Source organism: Ricinus communis, chromosome 7, assembly GCF_019578655.1.
Source record: "Ricinus communis isolate WT05 ecotype wild-type chromosome 7, ASM1957865v1, whole genome shotgun sequence".
In the NCBI taxonomy this organism is placed as follows: Eukaryota; Viridiplantae; Streptophyta; class Magnoliopsida; order Malpighiales; family Euphorbiaceae; genus Ricinus; species Ricinus communis.
Window position 1 is genome coordinate 6,934,130 of NC_063262.1, and position 21,364 is coordinate 6,955,493.

General features: G+C 28.9%; 2 protein-coding genes across 2 annotated transcripts; both read left to right on the forward strand.

Moving 5' to 3' along the window:
* The first annotated feature begins 3,803 nt into the window (after positions 1 to 3,803).
* Positions 3,804 to 6,229, forward strand: LOC8261641 (protein SOSEKI 2). The gene is made up of 5 exons (XM_002533094.4): positions 3,804 to 4,293; positions 4,395 to 4,464; positions 4,560 to 4,672; positions 4,787 to 5,567; positions 5,854 to 6,229. The coding sequence occupies exons 1-5, from the start codon at positions 4,101 to 4,103 to the stop codon at positions 5,978 to 5,980; spliced, it is 1,284 nt and encodes a 427-aa protein (XP_002533140.1). The 5' UTR covers positions 3,804 to 4,100; the 3' UTR covers positions 5,981 to 6,229.
* Positions 6,230 to 15,647: 9,418 nt separating this feature from the next.
* On the forward strand, positions 15,648 to 16,535 carry LOC8261640 (protein DOWNSTREAM OF FLC). The gene is made up of 2 exons (XM_002533093.4): positions 15,648 to 15,859; positions 16,035 to 16,535. Exons 1-2 carry the CDS (start codon positions 15,700 to 15,702, stop codon positions 16,358 to 16,360), a joined length of 486 nt encoding a protein of 161 aa, XP_002533139.1. The 5' UTR covers positions 15,648 to 15,699; the 3' UTR covers positions 16,361 to 16,535.
* The last annotated feature ends 4,829 nt before the right edge of the window (positions 16,536 to 21,364 follow it).

The window sequence follows — 21,364 nt, forward strand, 5'->3', positions numbered from 1 at the left end:
ACAGTGAATTCATTGATCCACGGGGTCTAACACAAATAATACAAAATTTCCAAAATAAACCCCTCTTTCTTTCTTTCTCTCTATAATTAGGAAAATTTTCTATTGGATACATTTTTACTGTTAAATGAAAATCCCATATTTATTGCATATTCATCTCTTTGTATGAGGAGGAAAATCATTTTAAATAGAAGCGTCAGGCTTAGCACAAACACTAAAAATACAAAAAGCCACCAAGCCAACAAATGTTCGACGCACCCAAAACAATCTTCTTCTTTTTTTTTAACTAAGGATTAGTCTGCTCTTACGAAAACTGTTACGATTAATTATTGCAGACTAATTTACTTATTACAATAAGACTTAAAGTTAGAACCTTTTTAGTCTGATGGCATCACTTTTTGCCGCTGGTACAAGGATTATTTGGCGCTTCCACAAATTTAACTGACCAATACATGAATGAATGTTTAAAATTGGAAAAAAGAAAACAAAGTAATAGAGTGGTGATATGCTACTTAGATGAAATAATGATGATATTTTCTAATTTAATTAAAAAAAATTAAATATATAGTTGCGTTACAATTTCTGATTTAGTGTTTTGACAGTAAAAATTTGACACTCTTTATATTAACTCAAAAACATATAAATAAATAAAAATATATGCTGGCATGATAAATGGGTACGCAAAATCTTTGTCGGCAGTAATTAAATGGAGAGCACATTAAGTCCTGTTAAGGGTTAACCGATGAGGTTTGGAATGATAAAAGTGGGGTCGCACTATTATTCCCTGGGCAGCTGGCTTCAAATTCAGAATGGAGACAGTAAACTACAGTTTATATTGGCATGATTTCCCGTTGGCTTACTAATGCTTCTGTACTTTGTAAGATGATATGAGCAACGGAATGGAATCATGGAAAATTATGTAATTAGTTAACGCATAATATGTGATCCGATTTATTCTTTTTTGTGCCCATGAAAATATTTGAACTCCCCACCGAAAAGAAAAATAGGAATAATAACAATTAAACTAAAATGCACCTTTTCCCCCCTTTTCTTTTTAAACATCAATAGGACCCGAGAAGACTTGAGGCAAATATTTTACATTATGTACAGAGAGAACCGCAATTATCTATCAAGTAATATGAATAAGACAGACAAATGTTTTAATAAAGCCAACTTGATTATCATTGACTATATGCAGCCATCATGTACACTAGCTAGCTAAGCTAACACCTCAACGTTAAAAATATTCTACTATAAGAAAAAAATATAGAGTGTTGCTAAGATTTTATACAATTGAGATCTATTTTAAATGGTAAGTGTTTATTATTAAAAAATAAAAATTTTGAATTTAAGTTCTCATCTATAGACTAAATGAATTTTTGATTTTATAACGAGTGTAAAAGGATAACTACTGTTAAGTAGCTCATAAATCTAATAAACATAAAAGTCTAAAGCTTTAATTGTATTTGCTATTTTAGACAAAGCTTTAAATATAGTTAATTTAACTATAAATTTTGAGAGTTATTTGTCAAATTTCAGTATTGGTCAAAATTGAACTAGATAAAGTATGACATGTAAGTTATATGAATAATTTTAAATACATCCAAAAGGGTCCTATTGCCATTTTAAAATTAACCACCTTAGTTAACCTAACTAACTCAACCCACTTTGCCTATTTTACTCAATCCACTTGTATTAGTGCTATTTGGCTCTCTTTTCTTCTTTATACTTGTATTACTACTACACAAGCTGTAATACCAAAACAGATATAATATAATTCAGTTATGATAATGAGATTTTTCTATTATCGTTCATATTAAATTTCTTAAAAATATATTCAAGTTCATCAACGTGGGATCTGAGTTTTAGTGACTGAGATCTTGATCCGTTAATTTAGGTTGTTGTGGGTGAATCTGAGTTTGGATCATCCATTTCTTGAATTTGTTCTATGAAAAATAGCTTTAAAATCTATTTTTTAAATGGATTCTCAAGAATGAAAAGAGCAAAATGAATATTGTCTCTATATTAAGAGAAATGAGTAATGTATTTGAAATAGAAAAGAAATAATATTTTTAATCTGAAATTTGTTGAAAATGAGAATTGAATTTTGACCGCTAAAATTGGTGTGAGAGAGACAAAATTTATATTATAAATGTCAAGAATGATTTATCTATTGGGTTTCGGCTGTTCTCATATGTTATTTACATGTTTTTATTTTTTAAATGTTGATGGAAAAAGATTTATTATTAATGTATATTAATATGACTAGAAATTCAAAGAAGAAAGAAAAAAAGAAAAATGTGGGAGAAGAGAGATGAGAAGTGAGTAAAATGGGTAGGGTTAGTTAGGTTAATTAAGGTGATTTAGGTTAAAATTAATATGGGAATGAGACCCTCTTGTATGTATAAAATTATCTATTACACATCATTCTCCATCTAATTCAATTTTGACCAATATTGAAATTTGACGAACATAACTCTCAATTAAAAAATTTATAACTGAATTGATAATATTTAACGTTTGGAATAAAATAGCAACATCACATAAAGTTTTAGATTTTTATGATTATTAGACAAAAAAAAGATTATGTAAATATAATATTCGGAATCAATGCACAAATAACACAAAATCACAAGAAACAACTTGGTAGCAATACATGGTTGATTGGGATGCATGGATGGAATTAAATTTAGAAAGCAAGTTCCAATTCCAAGAAAAAAGAAGACAAAGAAGAAACAAAAGCAAGGCCTTAATATGAGAATCGGTTTGGCCTATGAGAGCTCCTTCATATGCGCTGGGGCAGTCGTTGGCATTTCATTTTCACAGGCTAGCAAATTGGTGATAAAGTGGTCTATATGTAATAAAGTCTACTACTACTACTACTAGTATGTATATTCTAACAAGTAAACGTCCTAGAATCTAGTGCTGCAAAAGGCCTCTTATCTCACAGCCTATTTATAGCAGTACCAATACGGTGTTTATCATTCTCAGTGATTCTAAAATTATTTAAATTTTAATAATAAAATATAATTTATTTAAAAAGATTTAAAATTTCCAAAGACGTTTAAGATTGATAATTGATTTTTTCAGTCTTTTTCGGCCTATTTTATAATTTTTTTATCAGCTAATAATTGATTTAATTTTTTTATTTATCTAGATATTATTATATTTATTAAAAATTTTATTAACAATAAACTATTTTAAATGGATTTTATATAATAAAATTTTTATAATCTATAATAAATAATATTATTTTAAAATTATTTTTAATATTTAAATAATTATAATATTTATAATTATAATATTTAAAATTAGAAATCTTTATTAATAAGATTTAAATTTAAATTTAAATTTAAATTCAAATCTAAATTTTTACTTTTAAAATAATTTTTATAAATAATTTTAATAATAAATATAATTAAACTAAAAAAATTAATTATAATTTTTTAATTATTATAAGTTATTTTACTAATTTATATAATAAAATAAAATAAAATATATTTAATAATAAAATATTTTCTCAATGGTTATTTAATATATTAACAATAACAACTAACAAAATTTTACTAAATAGTTTAATTTATTAATCATTCGGAAATTTTTTTTGTTGTAAAACTTTTAGTCTAAATAATAAAATTAAAGTGGGATGGGGTTGAAATTAAGTGTTTCGATTTGACTTAGTACTGCAACCATAAACTAGAATTTTAATTAATTAAAATTGGAATTGGATTTAATGTCTCGGTCTCTTTCTTGGACATGGATACTCAGCAATCTGATAATCACTTTTTTGCCTTATCAGTTTGGGATCAGAGCAAACACAAAGTCAAAATAAATTCATGAACAGTGATCACGACCCTACGCTTAACATTCTCTTCTTCAATCTCTCTCTCCATTAATTTAACCACAACCCGTATATACACACAAAAAGCATCCAAAGTTGAAATCTTTATCATTATCAGTAGTTATGTAGTGTTTGCGCCTTTTGATGCCTCATACCTTTCCCTTTCACTTTACCTCTTAAACCAGCTAAAAGCTTCACCCTCCATTTCCAAGTAGTATCTATAAAGGAAGAGTTTCCCCTTCAACACAGGATCATAGCAATAATGGAGGTTCGATCAAAAAGAAGCAGCAGAGAAAGAGAAATCAGCCCCGACAGGGCTAAAGTGTGTATGCAACCAAAGGTCAAACCCATCAAAAAGGTTCAGGTTGTTTACTATCTCTCGAGAAATGGCCAACTTGAGCACCCGCATTACATGGAAGTTGTCCATTTCACTAATCATCATCTCCGCTTGAAAGGTGAAAACCAAACGCTTGAATCTTGATCATTGCATTTTTCTGGATTACATGCTCTTTTGCTTGTCGGTCATTTCGTTTTCTTGTTTGTCATGTTCCCTCAGATGTTATGGATCGGCTTACTGTTCTTAGAGGCAAAGGCATGCCTTCTCTTTACTCATGGTCTTGCAAAAGGTATATACTAATTAATGATCAACTTAATTAGTTCTCTCTTTTTAACTACTTGGTTTAGCTTAATTAATGGTGCTGGTTTCTTAAATATTGTACAGGAGTTACAAGAATGGTTATGTCTGGAATGACTTAGCAGAGAATGATATAATTTATCCATCAGATGGAGCTGAGTACGTACTCAAAGGGTCTGAACTAGTTGAAGGATGTTCAGGTTAATTAGTCCACATTTACATTATTGATTCTTTCTAAATGTGCTAAAATAGCTAATCACATTATTAATTGGTTGATTAATTAAGTCCGAGTATGCGTTATATTTCTTTTGCAGAGAGGCTCCAACAGCTTCAGGTAACTAATAATAACAGACCACTAATTCAGGAACTCAATCTCCATGCAAAAGGAAAACAACTCGCTCCGAGTCAACAACCCAAACTACAACTCGAGGAAACTCACAACACCAAATTCGAGTTTGAAGATTTCGAAGAAGATCAAGAGCAAGAATCGCAAGAAGAGTATGAAGATGAAGAGAAAACAAGCTACACATCCTCAACAACACCACATTCTCGTTGCTCTAGAGGTGTATCAACAGACGAACTCGAAGAACCCTCTAAAAACCCCACGACTGAGTCAACTCACCATGACTCTTCACCACCACCACCACCACCACCACCATCCAACAAAGCCCACTTGATCACCAACCCAAACAACACTCCTATTCCTAAGAGATATGAAGATGGTGACCCAATTTTCACCGAGTCAGCACCGAGTCGTAACTCTGTCCTACTCCAGCTCATTTCTTGTGGAAACTTAGCTGTGGCTAAAGCAAAGAACAATGCTGCAGAAAGCTTAAAGCACCAACAGCCAAAGGTGACTACTGTAGTTATTAAGAGAAGTGAAAGCAATCTTCATAAAGGGGTTTTGTACAAGAGTGCTGTTAAGGTTGCCGAGGAAGATGAGATAAGATACATGTCTGAGAATCCTAGGTTTGGTAACCTACAAGCTGAAGAGAAGGAGTACTTTAGCGGCAGCATTGTTGAATCCATGAGCGAGAACCGAGTCGCGGCTGATTCAGCCGGATTGAAGAGATCAAACTCCTACAATGAAGAGAGGTTAGTGCCCATTTTACTATTGACCTTGGCGAGTTGACTCAATTTAGTTTTAATTTTTCACTTTTTGTGATGACAATATATTTATCGTATTAATAAGCATAAATAGTATGATGGCTATCTTTTCCCAAGCAGCTATAACATAAATAGCAATGCCATATAAATGCGTAGTTAATTTCTTACCAATTTTATTTACATGTCAGCATTTTGGTTATACATTTTTTTTTTCCTTGAAGAAGAAAGGAACAAAAGAAACTGACGTTAATGAATAATATTAATATATGGTCAGGAGCACAAAGGGTAGAATGGAAGAAGAAGCAGAGCAAGAAGAAACTAGGGAGAGAGGATCAAGAGGGAAGTGCATCCCTCGCAAGATGGTTCTAACATCATCTTCTTCAAAACAGACCAAAAAATAACAAAAATGATATAGTATTCTCTGTTGATGGGGTGGTTGCTGTCACTTATCAAAAGTAATTATTATTAGTGTCATAATTAATGAGATGCTGTAAAAGTAAAAACCTTCTTGTTGAGATGGTCAGACTCAACATGCCATGCCATTTAGATGTAACGTAACTGCAGGAATCATGCATGTAATTTACTTTTTATTTTTTAGTGTTTGTCTTGGAGTGAAACTTTAATTCATCTTAATTTCTTTTTTTTCTTTCCTTTCTTTCTTTTTGTTTTAACAAATAATAAATTTCCGTTTATTGAGGCAGAATTGCTTTTACTTATATATATATAAAAGATAGTAAATTTTTTTTCCTGAGTTTTGGTTAAAACTCTTTAAGTAATATTGTTATACTCATGACAAAAAAATTACTTTTGAGATACAACATTACTTTTTATTGATTTATCTAGATATATGATGTATACACCGCAACAAATAAATAAAAAAGTGATACATATCATAAATATTTTTACATTTTAATATTGAATGATTGAACATATTTTATAATTTAAAATTAATAAATATATATTAATCATTTATTAAGTTGATATATAAATCAAAATACACATCATATTTAGATAAATTTTTTAATTAAAAATCAAATTACAACCAACACAAAATTTAGAATAAAGCACATAGGGGTTTATTGAGGTTGTAACAATATTTAAAGAAACTGAATAACTTGGCGAACATCTGTTTAGGATTTGATATGCGGAAGCCAACGAGGAGCCAAGATTTCAATTGCCCAACACCTACATTTCTACAACTTGATACTCTGAAACTTTAAATTGGTTTTGTTGCAGGAAAGAAAACAATTTCCTTCCTTAAGAATACAAAGACTCTAGTCACCTTAAAATGACGAAGACAACTAAAAATCTTGTTAAGATATATAAAAAGAAAGTCAGATTTTGCCATAAGTAATTATATTATTAGGGAAGACCCGAATAAGAAAAGTGACAAGAAAATACTAATAATAAATGAAAAGAGAGGAAAGAAGGCTACTACCAGTGCTCGGAATGGTGTAACGACACCTTCGACGGAAACATATATACGGAGAATAAGATGGAGAAATAAACAAAAGAGAGCGTAGGTAGGTGCTTTTGATTGATCTTCTGAATCATACTTTAAAGATATGGAACTATGAAGAATCATATCCAACAATTTTTACTTGTGTTTAATCATATGTTAAATGTTAAAGATTGGCATTTCTTGCTTTTATCGCTAAGAATTTAGAGATATACTAAATTAATGACAGTAGATAGCAAGATTTTAAATTCGAATTTCTCTTTTATTCTTTTTCATTATCTGTAACTTAAAAAAGAAAAAATTGAGATTGATTATCACTGGCAACAGTTAATTCGTTTATGCATGGAGAATTAATACCACAGTAGATGCATGTTTCAAATTTGAAACCTCTTATTTTTAAAAACAAAACCCTTACAAATCTACTTATCATATTTCATTATGTGAGAACCATCATTCAGCCTCAAAATATATGTCGTTTTGAGCTCCATGTAGCTGTGAGAGCCAAGCACATTCTTTGCCCTGAAATTTATCCTAATTATTAAGATGGTTTACAAGCAAATCCCTTGTATCAAAACATAGGAAAATTGACAAATCTTTTAGAAGCTCAAACTTGTAATCTGGACTGTTTTTATATTTTGAATATATCATGTATGCAAGAGCAGATCAGAATTACAGTGTGAATGCTCACTTTTATTCTGTGCTAAAATTAATTAGTAAAAATAATTCTATCATCAAGTCAATCTTTGAAAAATCAGGAACACCATATGACTTTCACTGGTCTAGTGGAAGTAGTGACTCAAGCATTGCCCACAAATCTTACCCAAATAGTGCTCTCCTTGGCCTCAATTTTGGTTAAAGATAACCCTTCATTTTACAAAAGCATGACCCAATATATAATGAAATAAACAAATTATTAGGATGATGCTCAACAATTTTTACCTTGAAATGACAAATCAAAATCTTGCCATTTTCTCACACTACTAATTAAGTTTCCCTTGTATGCCTCAGTTTTGACATCTAGTAGTGACTCAAGCAAAGAAGTTGCTATTTTCACAGAAAGAGTAAATTGATCGCAAGTAGGGACTTATCAAGTATTTTCTCCCCTCTGAAAGATAGTATTTTTTTTTTTTTTTTATGGTCTCAAATTGTAGTCCATCTTATTTTTGGATTATTAATTTAGTAAGTAATTTTTAAAGATACTCTTTATTAATCCATATAGATATTATTCCATATATACTTTAAACCTTAAAATTATGGGTTTTATAAAAAGTTTAATAAAGATATTTTACAGAAAGTCAATTATTTTTTGGAATGAAGGAAGTAGTTAATTGATAATGATGTCTCTTTTAAATCGGGTTTTGTAGAAGTGGGAATTCATTTAAGAATCTTACTATTAAGTTGATTTTTTTATCGATGATTATGTATCATTATATATATAAATGTACGAAAAGAGAAAGACAAGAAAATTTATTAAGATATCCTTATAAATTATTTTATTAAAATAAGTTAATATAGCTTTTTATTAACTGAGTTATTAATTAGTTAATTATTAATTAAGAATAGTAGTAGTAGTAGGAGGAGTAAAAAAACTCTTAGCTAAAATTTTAACTCTATTCTACTTCTATTTCTATTAGTAATTAATAAGAAATAAAAAAATCTAAAATCCCTTTGAGATAATTAGACATAAAAAATAAATTATGACTAAAGAATTATATGCATCCGAGGACAGGAGAAAAACAAGAAGGATATTCCATTGTTTTAGGAAGATGAAGATTCCTTTTTCTTTATTTTTTTTAAAGAAAAACTCTAATTGTGCGACAAAACCACTTAAAAAGAAAATAATCCAAATTGTTTAGAAATCTACAAAATGCTCTTTAATGTAACTTTATCTTTAGCTGGTGTAATTAAGAAAATACCGGTTTCGCTTGTTGGATTAATTGAAAAATATTATAACTATACTTAATAAGAAAAAGTTGAGAAAAGCACATATATGATTGAAGTTTTTTTATGGATACAACTTATATAGGTTTTTCTATTCTTTACTACTAGAATTAGTTTTGTATCAATCGAATCTCATCATCCATATATAATGATTTAGTGTTATCAATTTATCTGTAAACTATTGAGAGCTCATATAGTTCATACTGAATTAATCGTATTCTGGATCCAAACAATAAACCTATTTGAAGTGGTTCATTTTGTACTAAAGACTAATAAGAATATATTCTCCAAGCTAAGGTTGATATAATGTATTAGACTATATTTGGATGACAGTAATTTATTCTTTTTTTAGGAAATTACACTATATACTTTTTTTTTTTACTTTATTTGACTTTTATCTTTTTTATTTATATGGCACTCTTCCTAAAAAGAAATACTTCTACTGCATCTCTTTAAACATGGATATTTCAGCTTTTTTTGACACTCTTATAATTTTATTTATCATTATCATCATCATCATCATCACCACAACCATGACAGTAATGATAATAAGGGGGGAGAATATCATAGCCCTTTTTCTCATAAATTATCATCATAATCATCGGGTATTGGCAAAACTTCGGTGAGTATCAAAAAAAGCAAACAAATGTTTCGGTCAACATTACGAAGAAATTGACAGTTTAACAACTCTAACGTTTTAATTATAGCTATATAATTATAAAGCAACAAGAAATGGTGATGGAGAGACGTGGGTGTTTGGTTGGTAGAAAGTCTTACAACTCTTATGAGTTGTATCTTCTTTGACATTAAGTTCTTGTTAAATAATTTAATTTGATTTGAAGATACTATTAAGAAATAGTATGGTCTTAAGATTATTTGACCTTGATTTGTTTAAATGACTTTACTAATGCTTGATTTAAATTTTATATTATAATATTATTGAATAAAATGTGAATACATAGATTGAAAAAGCATAATAATTTTTTAAAATATTTTAAGATGAATAAAATAATAATTTATGACTTCAAATTCTTCTTCCTTCCATCTGTTTATTAATATGCTTAAACCATAAAAAGAAACTTTAGTCTTTAACCATTGAAGTCATAAATTTCAAGACTTTTAGTTGCAAGTATGATTAGTTCTAAGGACCTAGTTGAAGATATAAAAGAAAAATCAAAGCACGAAATGTCGAATCCATCTATTTTGGAATCTGGTAACATTAGGGCTGAAAATGCAGGAAGCAACTTTCAAGTTCAAAGTTGGTTTTCTGTAAATTACATAGAATTATACCCTATGTTTGATATTAATATCATCTTTGATTTTTCACTCAAAATTTGGAGCCAGCTCGCAGTCCACAGTAATTATAGGCCTGTAGACAATTTGTTTAAGCCCAATTTATTGTATAAAAGACTGAAATCTAGTGGGAAGTATGTTTGATACATCCATTGTTTTTGCCTCTTCCTGTGCATGTACTCGTACTGTTGTACAAACCCATTCACCCATGCATGTGTCTCGACCTTGTATCATTTTCAAATTTTTGGGAGCGTGATAATATGCATCTTTGGCTTTGATTTTATTTTTTTCTTTGGTTTTTTTGAGAAACAAAATTATTTAGTTAATCAATTAACTTTCTATATATAAAATATGGACATGAAATATATATTTAATAAATATTAAAATATGCAAAATAAATATAAAAAATATGATATAAATACTAAGAAATAGTTTTAGATACTAAATATATAATAAATATATATGAAACAGATATTAAAAATAATTTTAAATATTAGTTTCAAATATTAGTTTTATACTAAATATATAATATATATACCAAATATAGATTAACTAGATATCAAAAAGTATGTAAAATAAATACCAAAAATTAGTTTCAGATACTACTAGATGTTTAATAAATATATACAAAATTTATGTGCCCAACCGAAAAATAAAGTTTTAATGTACTATGCTCGGATCCACGCATATTTATTTTTGTAATTCTTTTAATTTTTTAATTCATTCTAATATTAATTTAGTTATATTAAAATAAACATCAAAATAACATAAAATAGATATAATAAATTAAGTTTATGAAAATAGAATAACACACATAAATAAATGTATTAAAATAATTAGTCAATTGAACACTTAATAGTTGAAATTAAAAAATAATTTTTGATGCTAATTATACCATTTAAATACTTACCATATGCAAAATGATACTAAAATATATGAAATAAATACGAAAGCATAATTTTAGATACTAACTATATATACCAAATTATTATTATTGAATAAATACTAAATATATACCAAATATATTATAAACATCTACTAAAAAATCGAATATTATAAAAATTATGGAAACATATATTAAATTGCTAATGACATTTACTATTTTGTAAAGAAAATATATCTAACATATATTATAGTATTTAAAAAAAAAAATTTTGAACGTAAAAATGATTAAAATATCATTTTTTAGAATATTTCTGAAAAATCTCTTTTTGTCAATGTGACCCCAAGGCTTCATATGTGATTTTGATGAAGCAAAATATTATTATTACTAACAATTTTATTTGCGGTCAAAGATGCAATGAAGCAAATATATATCAAGATAGATTCACATTCGTGAATTTTTCTTCATGCCTGTGAACTTTCAGTTTCCCTACTGTGAATGAAAGTTCTTAACCGTGAAGGTCTTGCAACTTAAAGGCAAAAGTAACAGTAGTCTTCACGACCAGCCTTTCCAGCCATGAAGTTGACAATTCATGGCCATGAACAAATCCTCCTAGCTGTGAACCAAGATTTATACATGTGAAGGATTTTCCTCTCTAAAAGTTCAAAAACCACAAAAGGCTTCACGACCAAAGTTTCTAGCCATGAAAGCAGGTGCTCCTAGCCGTGAAATCAAGTGTTCCTAGCTGTAAACCCAAGTTTCCAGCCATGAACTCTCGGAACACCAGCTTTTAAAGCTGTTGAAGTGAAGAAAATATAGTCGTTGCATCATTCATACTCATGAAAGTTTATTCACGCTCATGACACCTTTTAAACCGCTATAACTTCATCTTTTAAAGGGGATAATGATGAGTTCTTGCTTGGAGCCATAAATACTAGCTTGGGAGATGAAGTTAGATGGTTTTAAAATCTCCAAAATGCATATACAAGTAAGAAACATTTTCAAACGTCATTGTGAGATTAAATCATCATTATACCCTCTTGTTCTTTATTCTTTGTGTTGAGACAATTTGAGTGAAGGTAAGGAGCTCACTCTACTTTTGTTCTTGAGCTTATTTATAGAGAGTTCGTTGGGCTTTTCTTGTAACACCATTTAAATATCTTCTTAACAAGATTCAAGTTTGAATCTTGATTGGATTATTAGGAAAAACTTTATAATACTTTCTAAACACTCTCTTGGGTAAGGAGAGTTAGTTAGAAAGGAATTAAGTTTATTCTATTATAAAGATTTGAGTATTAGCCATAGAAAATACTTGGTTAGAGTATAAGCATTGATAAAACACTTGGATTAGAGTGTTAGCCATAGAAAATATTTGGATTTGAGTGTTAGCCATTGGAATACTTATAAAAAGTTCGAGTGTGAGCTTGAAAACACTTGGATTTGATCTTGCACCCATAAAATGATCATTGATAGTGGAAATCTCAAATGAAGCTTGATGAGTGGATGTAGGAAAAATATTAGCCGAACTATTATAAATCTTATATTTAAATCTCTCTTCCTTATACTCTTATATTTGTTATATTTATGCTTGTTATATATTCTGATTTATTCTTGCATTACTTTGGTTAATTATTTCCACTAATATTGATTTTAATACTCAAATTTTTCAAAGCTAAATTTTTTAATTGAAATTGATTTTTGTAAACAACCAATTTAACCTCCTGATTACTATAAGGTATTTCAGTATTACTTTACCAATCATTGGGCCAACAATTAGATTACAATATCCAATCATTAGATTCTGACAACAAGTCACTTCCGGTTGGTCATAAGATTTTATATATTCAGTCAGCAAATCAGTAAAATTTACTTCTATTTTTAGTATTACTATTATAAATATAAGTTATAACTAATTGTTTGTCTATACGTTATATTTTTTATTTAAAAAAAATATTTAGATGTATGAAATTTAACTAATATTAAATTAAATATCTATAATAACAATTCAATAAAAAATGTAATTAATAATATGCTATAAGATGAAATAATTTTATTAATTTATTAATTAATATAAGAGTTAAATTTATATAAAATAATATTAAAATATAATTATATCTTTTAAAATTGATTTATTTTATTAGGAAAGTAACTAATTACCATACTATCTTTTATGATTAGAAATATTATTTAATTAAAAGAGTAATATATTAGTTAATGTATTAATATAATGACCTATATACATCTAAATCACCATGCTATAAATTTAATACTTTTAATAATTTAAGTCCAAGTTCAAAGTGGATGTTGAGATTAGAGAGAGTAGTAGATTATAAAGACGTCTCGAACTCTATAGCCAAAAGACTGGGCATAAAGATAGCGTTTTAAAAATCTCAGGTTTTGTGATTAGAGGGACTAGTAAGTTATAAAGAGATGCGGAGCTCTTTAACTAAGAGATGTGAAATGAAGAAGTAATAAAAATAGATACAATATAAATAAAGCAGCATATGGGGATAGGCATATGATCTAGATCCTTAATTCATTGCTTATTACTTCTTTTCTTTCCCATTGTTAGTGATCAAATTAGGTTATGTAGATTAAGCATAATACGACAAACTGTAATGGCACAAGTACATAGTGATCCTAGTGAGAAGACTGAATAGAGGGCAGTATTCAGGTAGTAACTCTATTTAAGAAAACTAGTTATAAAATTACCAGTGAGTTTAAATGGAGGTGATTATAATGTTTGGCATCGATAGTAAAAAGAGAGGAAGCTAACTACTTGTTAACTATTTTGGGCGGATGGTTTCGGTATGAAAGTTAATTGGTTCGGCATATAACATCCTAGCCTAGAAAAAGTCCTCCAATAAGGGCTTGAAATTAGCAGCTTCAGATAGACTTTTAGTATGGCAATATCTTAAGGTATAAATAAATCGAATCACAAATTTAAATAAGACAAAAAAGGATCGATATTAATATATAAAGAATAACAAATCATATTGAAACATCTTTTGGTATATTTAATTGTGTAGTTGAAGAAGATTTAAAATTAAACGTACTGATTTTGAAAGAATTCTTTTTCAAGACGTGTGATCTTATAAAGAAATTCTTGAATCACTAAAAGGATAAAATCATAAGGTTTGAGAGGTCAAAGCTGAACAATAAGAGCTTAGCCACCATACTAGATGTGATGGTTTCATTTTGATTATGTTTGTACTCTAGACCTGTCGTTAGAACAGCAAACGGCTCCACCTCAAAGTGGTAATGCAGGTCTAACGCACATGCTTTATGCTTAGCCTAATTCACCATTTCTATTAAACAAGCTAGTTAAGCACTCGAATAATGGTAGGAGCGAGGAAAGTTTCAAAACAAGAAAAAGAAAAACCAAACCTAACTAGTACGCTTTGGGTATTTTATAACTTTATTTTATTTGGTGTAATCTTTTGAAAATTAAAATTATTTGATTTAGTTTAATTTTAAATTCGAAAATTAATTAAATTAAATTAACTGAAATTTCTTATTTATAATTAAAAAAAATATTTGAATGTACATTGTTAATTTACATTTTGTTTAGTGCGTTAAAAAATAAATTTTATACAACATAGTTTGTTTAGTTTGATTGTTAATTTACATTTTGTTTAGTGCAATTCAATTTTATATTTATATAAAATTTAATTATTTAATTCAATTTAGTCTTTAATTTAGCTTATATGTATTTTTAAGTTATTCAATACAATAAAAATCCAACCAACTGAATGCTTAATAAATATATTTGTGAGTGGGAGACTAACAGCGCTGAATCCAATGATATTATTCTTGGGATCCATAACATGCATTAATTAAAGTCTCTTTAGTTATATAGTGTAGTTATTACCTTTTAGTCAACCCACTTTAATTTGTTTCCTTGGATCTACTCTTCCATCAAGTTAGCTCTTGCACATGATCACCATGCTCCTAAATTTCTACAAATTTACACCTCCAATCCAATATTAGTATTCTAAGATCACATATATAAACTAGGTCTAAGTTTTATAAATTTGTTGTATTGAATAAGCATTTATTATATTATAGTATAATGCAACTCTTTTTTTATATCATAAAAAGGGAAAGTGGAAGTTTTTTGATAAAAATTAAAATAACCCTAATGATTTGCATTGATATAACAATTACTATACAATATGCACTAGAATAACATGCTTAGTTTGCACATGTAATTGGCTATTAGCTGCTACAAACTAGGGGACCTTAAAATTCACCAATTTTTTGTTAATAGTAAGCATTAAAAGAAGAAAGAATCTGCATGCATGTGCGTAGGGGAAGGAAGAAGCAAGCAAGTGGAAGCAACCGACACTAATTAATTACAGAGGCTAAACCGCCGCAAGAGACGTGCTATTTTTCAATCTTTCTGCATGTGCCTCGTCCCCTCCTCTCCTACTATCACCATTTCCCACCATTTGATTGAGAAACCCCAGTCTTATATATAAATCACACTCACTTTACACTCTCAATTTGTTCACTTCTACTTCCTTCTCATATCTTCAAGAACCATGGCTAGGCAGCTGGTGCTGTTTTTTGCATTGTCTCTTTGTGTACTCCCTTCGCTCGTTAGCGCACGCCTAGTTGGGAGGCCATTCCATATCAAAGGCCGAGTCTACTGCGACACTTGCCGTTGTGGCTTTGAGACCAAGAAAACTACTTATATACCCGGTACGAACTCTCTATATTTCCTGCCATTTTTGTTTTCTGGTTAATGGGGCTTGATTGGGTTCCATCGAGGTGGCTGTGGCTCCAGTATAATTGAGTTATTGGAATTGCCAGTATTCTTCTATGTACATGGTTTGTTTTCTTAATGCTTATATGTTATGCATTGTGTTGATTTCAGGTGCAAGGGTGAGAATCGAGTGCGAAGACAGGACAACTTTACGGCTTAAATACAGTGTCGAGGGAGAAACAGACGAGACAGGAACATACAATATCTTGGTTGAGGATGACCATCAAGACCAGATATGCTATGCTGCTCTTGTTAGCAGTCCATGGCCCAGTTGCAATACTGCAGACCCAGGTCGCAGTCGTGCTCATGTTGTAGTAACTCGGAATAATGGTGCTATTTCCGACCTTCATTTTGCAAATTCCATGGGATTTCTGAGGAATCAAGCAATGTCTGGCTGCACTGAATTGGTGAAGCAACTTCTGCAATCTGATGAATAGATTTTAAGTTCTCTTTCTCTTTTTTGGTTATTAATTAATCCCGGTCTCTAGCTGGTTTTAAACCTTATTTTCTGGTAATGTTGTTTCTGTGTTTGATGTTTCAGATGTCATGATTGTCTTATTGATGGTGCAATGGTGATATCTTCGTCTCTTAACTCAGGAGACTGTTGCAAAATCCATGCTTACTTATTGTGCCTCTTGTTTTACCTTTCGTCCACAAATTAAGCAGATTTTTCCGTATTATTAAAAACAAAACAGATTTTTCTACAACTATTATTATTATTTTTATTGTAAAGTTAAGTTTATTGATAAAAATTAATAAATTGTTTAATATTTAATACTTATATCTTAAATATCCTTCTTAGTTTTTTAATATTTTATGATTTCATTAGTAAATAACATAAAAATTATATTAAAAAGTTTATTAATTAATATATAAATTAATACTATCAATATAATTAATTTTAATATATGTTAAAATTAAAATTTATTAAATATTTTTAAAAATTAATTTATTAGTAAATATAATACTAGAAATAAAATTTAGAATCATTATCTAATTAGATTTTTTTTCTCTATAAATCATTTTATAAATTTAAATCATAATATTGATGTTTGGAGAAAAAAATTATTTTTATTCTTTTAGAAACATAGAATTATCTTTTTTATTTTTACTCCTAATTATGTTGATTAAAAATTTTATTATTTAGTATGTAGTATTCTTCTTATAAAATATTAACATGTTCTTAAAAGATAAATTTAGTATTGTAGTAAGAAAAATATAAAATATTGTAAATTATAAAAATAAAAACAAAAAATATGATAATAAAATTTTAGTAATAAATATAATATAAAATTAAGGGATGAGACATAATAAAAGAATATTTTATACTAAATCTTGATTTATCTATTTTATAATAGATTTAAATTTGTGGTGTTAATTATTTTTATTTTTTATTTTTTTAGTCTATTAGCCATTTAATGATATAATATATCAATTAATGTCTATCATTAAACAAACGAATTCTAACAATAATTTATCAAAACACACACCCAATTTTATAATCTAACAATATATATGTGTTTTAGTTTTGGGTACGTGATTCTTTATGTTCCCCAATCTATAATATAAAAATCCATCGATTATCATTCAATATACTAACAATAACAATAGTGAATCATGTTATAGTTAAACGAGACATGCCCTGTATCAGTTAATATTAAATAATACAATTAACTAAATATAATTAGTTATCTCAAATTTATTTAGATTAATTATGATACAATTGGTATAATTAAATTTATATTAATATTAACTAAACTTATTAGCTTTATGTAGGGGTGCAAACGAGCCGAGCCAAGCTTTTCAATGTTCAGGCTCGGCTGGCAAAAATTTAACTGAGCTAGAGCTTGGTTCTAGCTCCATAATTTTTTATATCTTAAAGCTCAAGCTCGGCTCGTTGTAATTTTGATATGTTCGAGCTCGGTTTGAACTCGACTCGTAATTAGTTCAATAGTGCATATAAACGATCTGAACTCAAGCTCGGCTCGTTATTAGCTCGGTATTTATATAAACAAGCTAAGTTGGGGCTCAGCTCGATTTCAAGCTCGTTAAGCAAATTCGATTTTACTAAATATATAGCTGTAAATTTTACAATTATAAATAAATTATACACAAAAGCAAAATATGCATATAAATTCAAAAAAAATGATAGGAAATCATCATCTTAGCAACCACACACCCCAATAACTAATGAGTTATGATACATATGGAATGCAAGAAAACACCCTCCAATTAAGATGATTCCAAAATCCAAGGATCTCCTCAAGTGAAGTTAGGAAAAACTAGTTCCAACAATGAAACTAGCACTTAAATTCAATTGCAAACGCTACAAACCAAGTATGATTTGATAAGTTAAGAATCAAACACAAGATTTTGGTTAGAGAACGCCACAAACTAAAAATAGTTTGATAAGTTCAAAGTTCATGCAAGAACTTAAGTAAAAACACTTACAAAGAGCAAACAAAGATTATCATTCAAAATTCTATGTTTACAAATGGATTTAGATTTGATTTTTATAGCCAAAACAAGACAAAGAAACCTAAATGGATGTCTTTTGAGCTTCCCCACGTTTTTCCTTTTAATTCTCCTTAAAACTTATTAAAAGTGGCTGGTTTTACATTGATGTCACTCATTTTGTAACTCCCAAATGACAACTAATTATGTGCATCCATTTTGTAACTTCAAATTATGACTAATTATGTGCATCCATTTTGTAACTCTAAAAGACAACTAACCACACGATAACTTAAGAAAAACCTAATAAAAAATAAAAATAAAAAGGCTTCAAATGAATCTTATTGGACCTATGAGTTCAGTCCAAACTTATTGCATTAAATTGATGATTTTGGATCCTTTTTGCAATCCTAAATCTTGAGCTGAGCCTTGTTGTGTTTGAACACTCCAAATATCTTTAATTAAGCCCAATAAAACTTCTTGCATTATTTTAGACTTAGATCTTGTCATTGGACCTCCTTGAAAGCTTAAAAGATCATTTGTAATTCTTGTCTTTATTGTATCATTCTCTCTCTCCTCGTAAGGATTCGTCCTCGAATCAACCTCAATGTCAACTTCATCATCTACATCAAATAAAGAAAGATCAGCAATATTAAAAGAAGCACTCACATTGCCATACTCACTTGGCAAATCTATCTTGTAGGCATTGTCATTAATTCTTTCAAGGAATGGCCCATCCCCTCTTGGCATTAATTTAGACTTCCTTTAGCATGAAAATCTTTCCTTTCTCAAATGTACCCAAACCCAGTCACCCGGCTCAAATACAACTTTCTTTCTCCCCTTGTTGTGTTGCTTTTCATATTATTGATTTCTTTTCTCTATTTGAGCACGCACCTTCTTATGTAAGCTTTTAACAAATTCAGCTTTTTGCTTGCCTTCAAAATTAGCCTTATCAATGGGTAATGGCAGTAAATCCATTAGAGTTAATGGATTGAACCCATATACAATCTCAAGAGGTGAACAATTTGTTGTACCATGAATACTCCTATTGTATGCAAACTCAACATGTGGCAAACATTCTTGCCAATTCTTCAAATTTCTTTGAATTATTGCCCTCAATAGTTGTGAGAGAGTCCTATTAACCACCTCTGTTTTTTCATCCGTTTGTGGATGACAAGTTGTTGAGAATAGAAGCTTTGTTCCCAACTTATTCCAAAGTGTCTTCCAAAAGTGGCTAAGGAACTTAACATCTCTATCACTGACAATTGTCCTTGGAACCCCATGCAATCTTACAATTTCTTTGAAGAACAACCCCGCAATACGAGTTACATCATCTTTCTTGTGGCATGAAACGAAATGTGCCATTTTGCTAAACTTGTCAACAATAACAAAAATAGAATCTTTCCCTCCCCTTGACCTAAGTAATCCTAGAACAAAGTCCATAGAAATGTCTAACCAAGGTTCATTAGGTATGGGAAGTGGAGTATACAACCCATGAGGCATCACTTTAGATTTAGCTTGTTTACAAGTGATGCATCTCTCATATATTTTTTGAACATCTCTTTTCATTTGTGGATAAAAGAAATGATTTTCTAAAACATCTAAAGTCTTTTTCACACCAAAGTGCCCCATCAAACCCCCACCATGTGCCTCCCTCACAAGCAACTCTCTTATCTAACAATATATATGTGTTTTAGTCTTTGGTACGTGATTCTTTATGTTCCCCAATCCATAATATAAAAATCCATCAATTATCATTCAACATACTAACAATAACAATAGTGAATCATGTTATAGTTAAACGAGACAGGCCCTGTATCAGTTAATATTAGCTATATTAACTAAATAATGCAATTAACTAAATATAATTAGTTATCTCAAATTTATTTAGATTAATTATGATACAATTGGTATAATTAAATTTATATTAATATTAACTAAACTTATTAGCTTTATGTAGGGGTGCAAACGAGCCGAGCCGAGCCGAGCTTTTCAATGTTTAGGCTCGGCTGGCAAAAATCTAATTGAGCTGGAGCTTGGTTCTAGCTCCATAATTTTTTATATCTTAGAGCTCAAGCTCGGCTCGTTGTAATTTTGATATGTTCGAGCTCGGTTTGAACTCAACTCATAATTAGCTCGATAGTGCATATAAACGATATGAACTTGAGCTCGGCTCGTTATTAGCTCAGTATTTATATAAACAAGCTAAGTTCGGGTTCAGCTCGATTTCAAGCTCGTTAAGCAAATTCGATTTTACTAAATATATAGCTGTAAATTTTACAATTATAAATAAATTATACACAAAAGCAAATTCATTTATATTTCAGTCAGGACTAGGGGCGGAAATGAGTCGAGCCTAGCATCATAAGCTTCACATTAAGCATGTTACAAAAATATATTCTCATGTTAATTTTTAGGAGTTCTTACTCCAGTATATTTTCTTTATCAGTTAGACTATAATATCTTTTATGTTAATTTATACATTTTTTACTCTATTTACAAGCTTCCCATTAAGCATATTGTAAGAATATTTACTCATACTTTATTAATTTACAAATATATAGACTATAATTTTTAATATCTCTAAATATTTACATAATATATATTTGTTTATTCAACACTAAAAAACTACGTAGCTTTATTAGTAATATATTTAAGTATTTACATAATATATGTTTATTTATTCAACTATAAAATTATATAGTTTTTTAGTAAAGCTGTAATGCCCGAAATTTTTTCTTTAAATGATAATGTTAATAATAATTAATAAATGAGTTCTTATTTAAATTTATTTTACTTTATTTTTATTTGGTTTAAATTGGAATGATTTAAATGAAATTTTAATGCTAGACAAATAAGGGAGTTATTTTCTATATCCAATTAGTTTGCTTTCAAGAAATTAATTAAGTAAATTCTTTGAGAAATAAATTATATTTTTGGTCGTTCAATTTTTCTCCAAAATGAATATATGAATTAAAATTCTATAT

What these genes read in the sequence shown, in the direction of transcription:
- LOC8261641 (XM_002533094.4), top strand. Translation starts at nt 4,101, where the DNA reads ATGGAGGTTCGATCAAAAAGAAGCAGCAGAGAAAGAGAAATCAGCCCC. An exon ending in TCATCATCTCCGCTTGAAAG is followed by an intron (nt 4,294 to 4,394) that starts GTGAAAACCAAA and finishes ATGTTCCCTCAG; the next exon opens with ATGTTATGGATCGGCTTACT. An exon ending in TACTCATGGTCTTGCAAAAG is followed by an intron (nt 4,465 to 4,559) that starts GTATATACTAAT and finishes AATATTGTACAG; the next exon opens with GAGTTACAAGAATGGTTATG.
- LOC8261640 (XM_002533093.4), top strand. Translation starts at nt 15,700, where the DNA reads ATGGCTAGGCAGCTGGTGCTGTTTTTTGCATTGTCTCTTTGTGTACTC. An exon ending in GAAAACTACTTATATACCCG is followed by an intron (nt 15,860 to 16,034) that starts GTACGAACTCTC and finishes TGTTGATTTCAG; the next exon opens with GTGCAAGGGTGAGAATCGAG.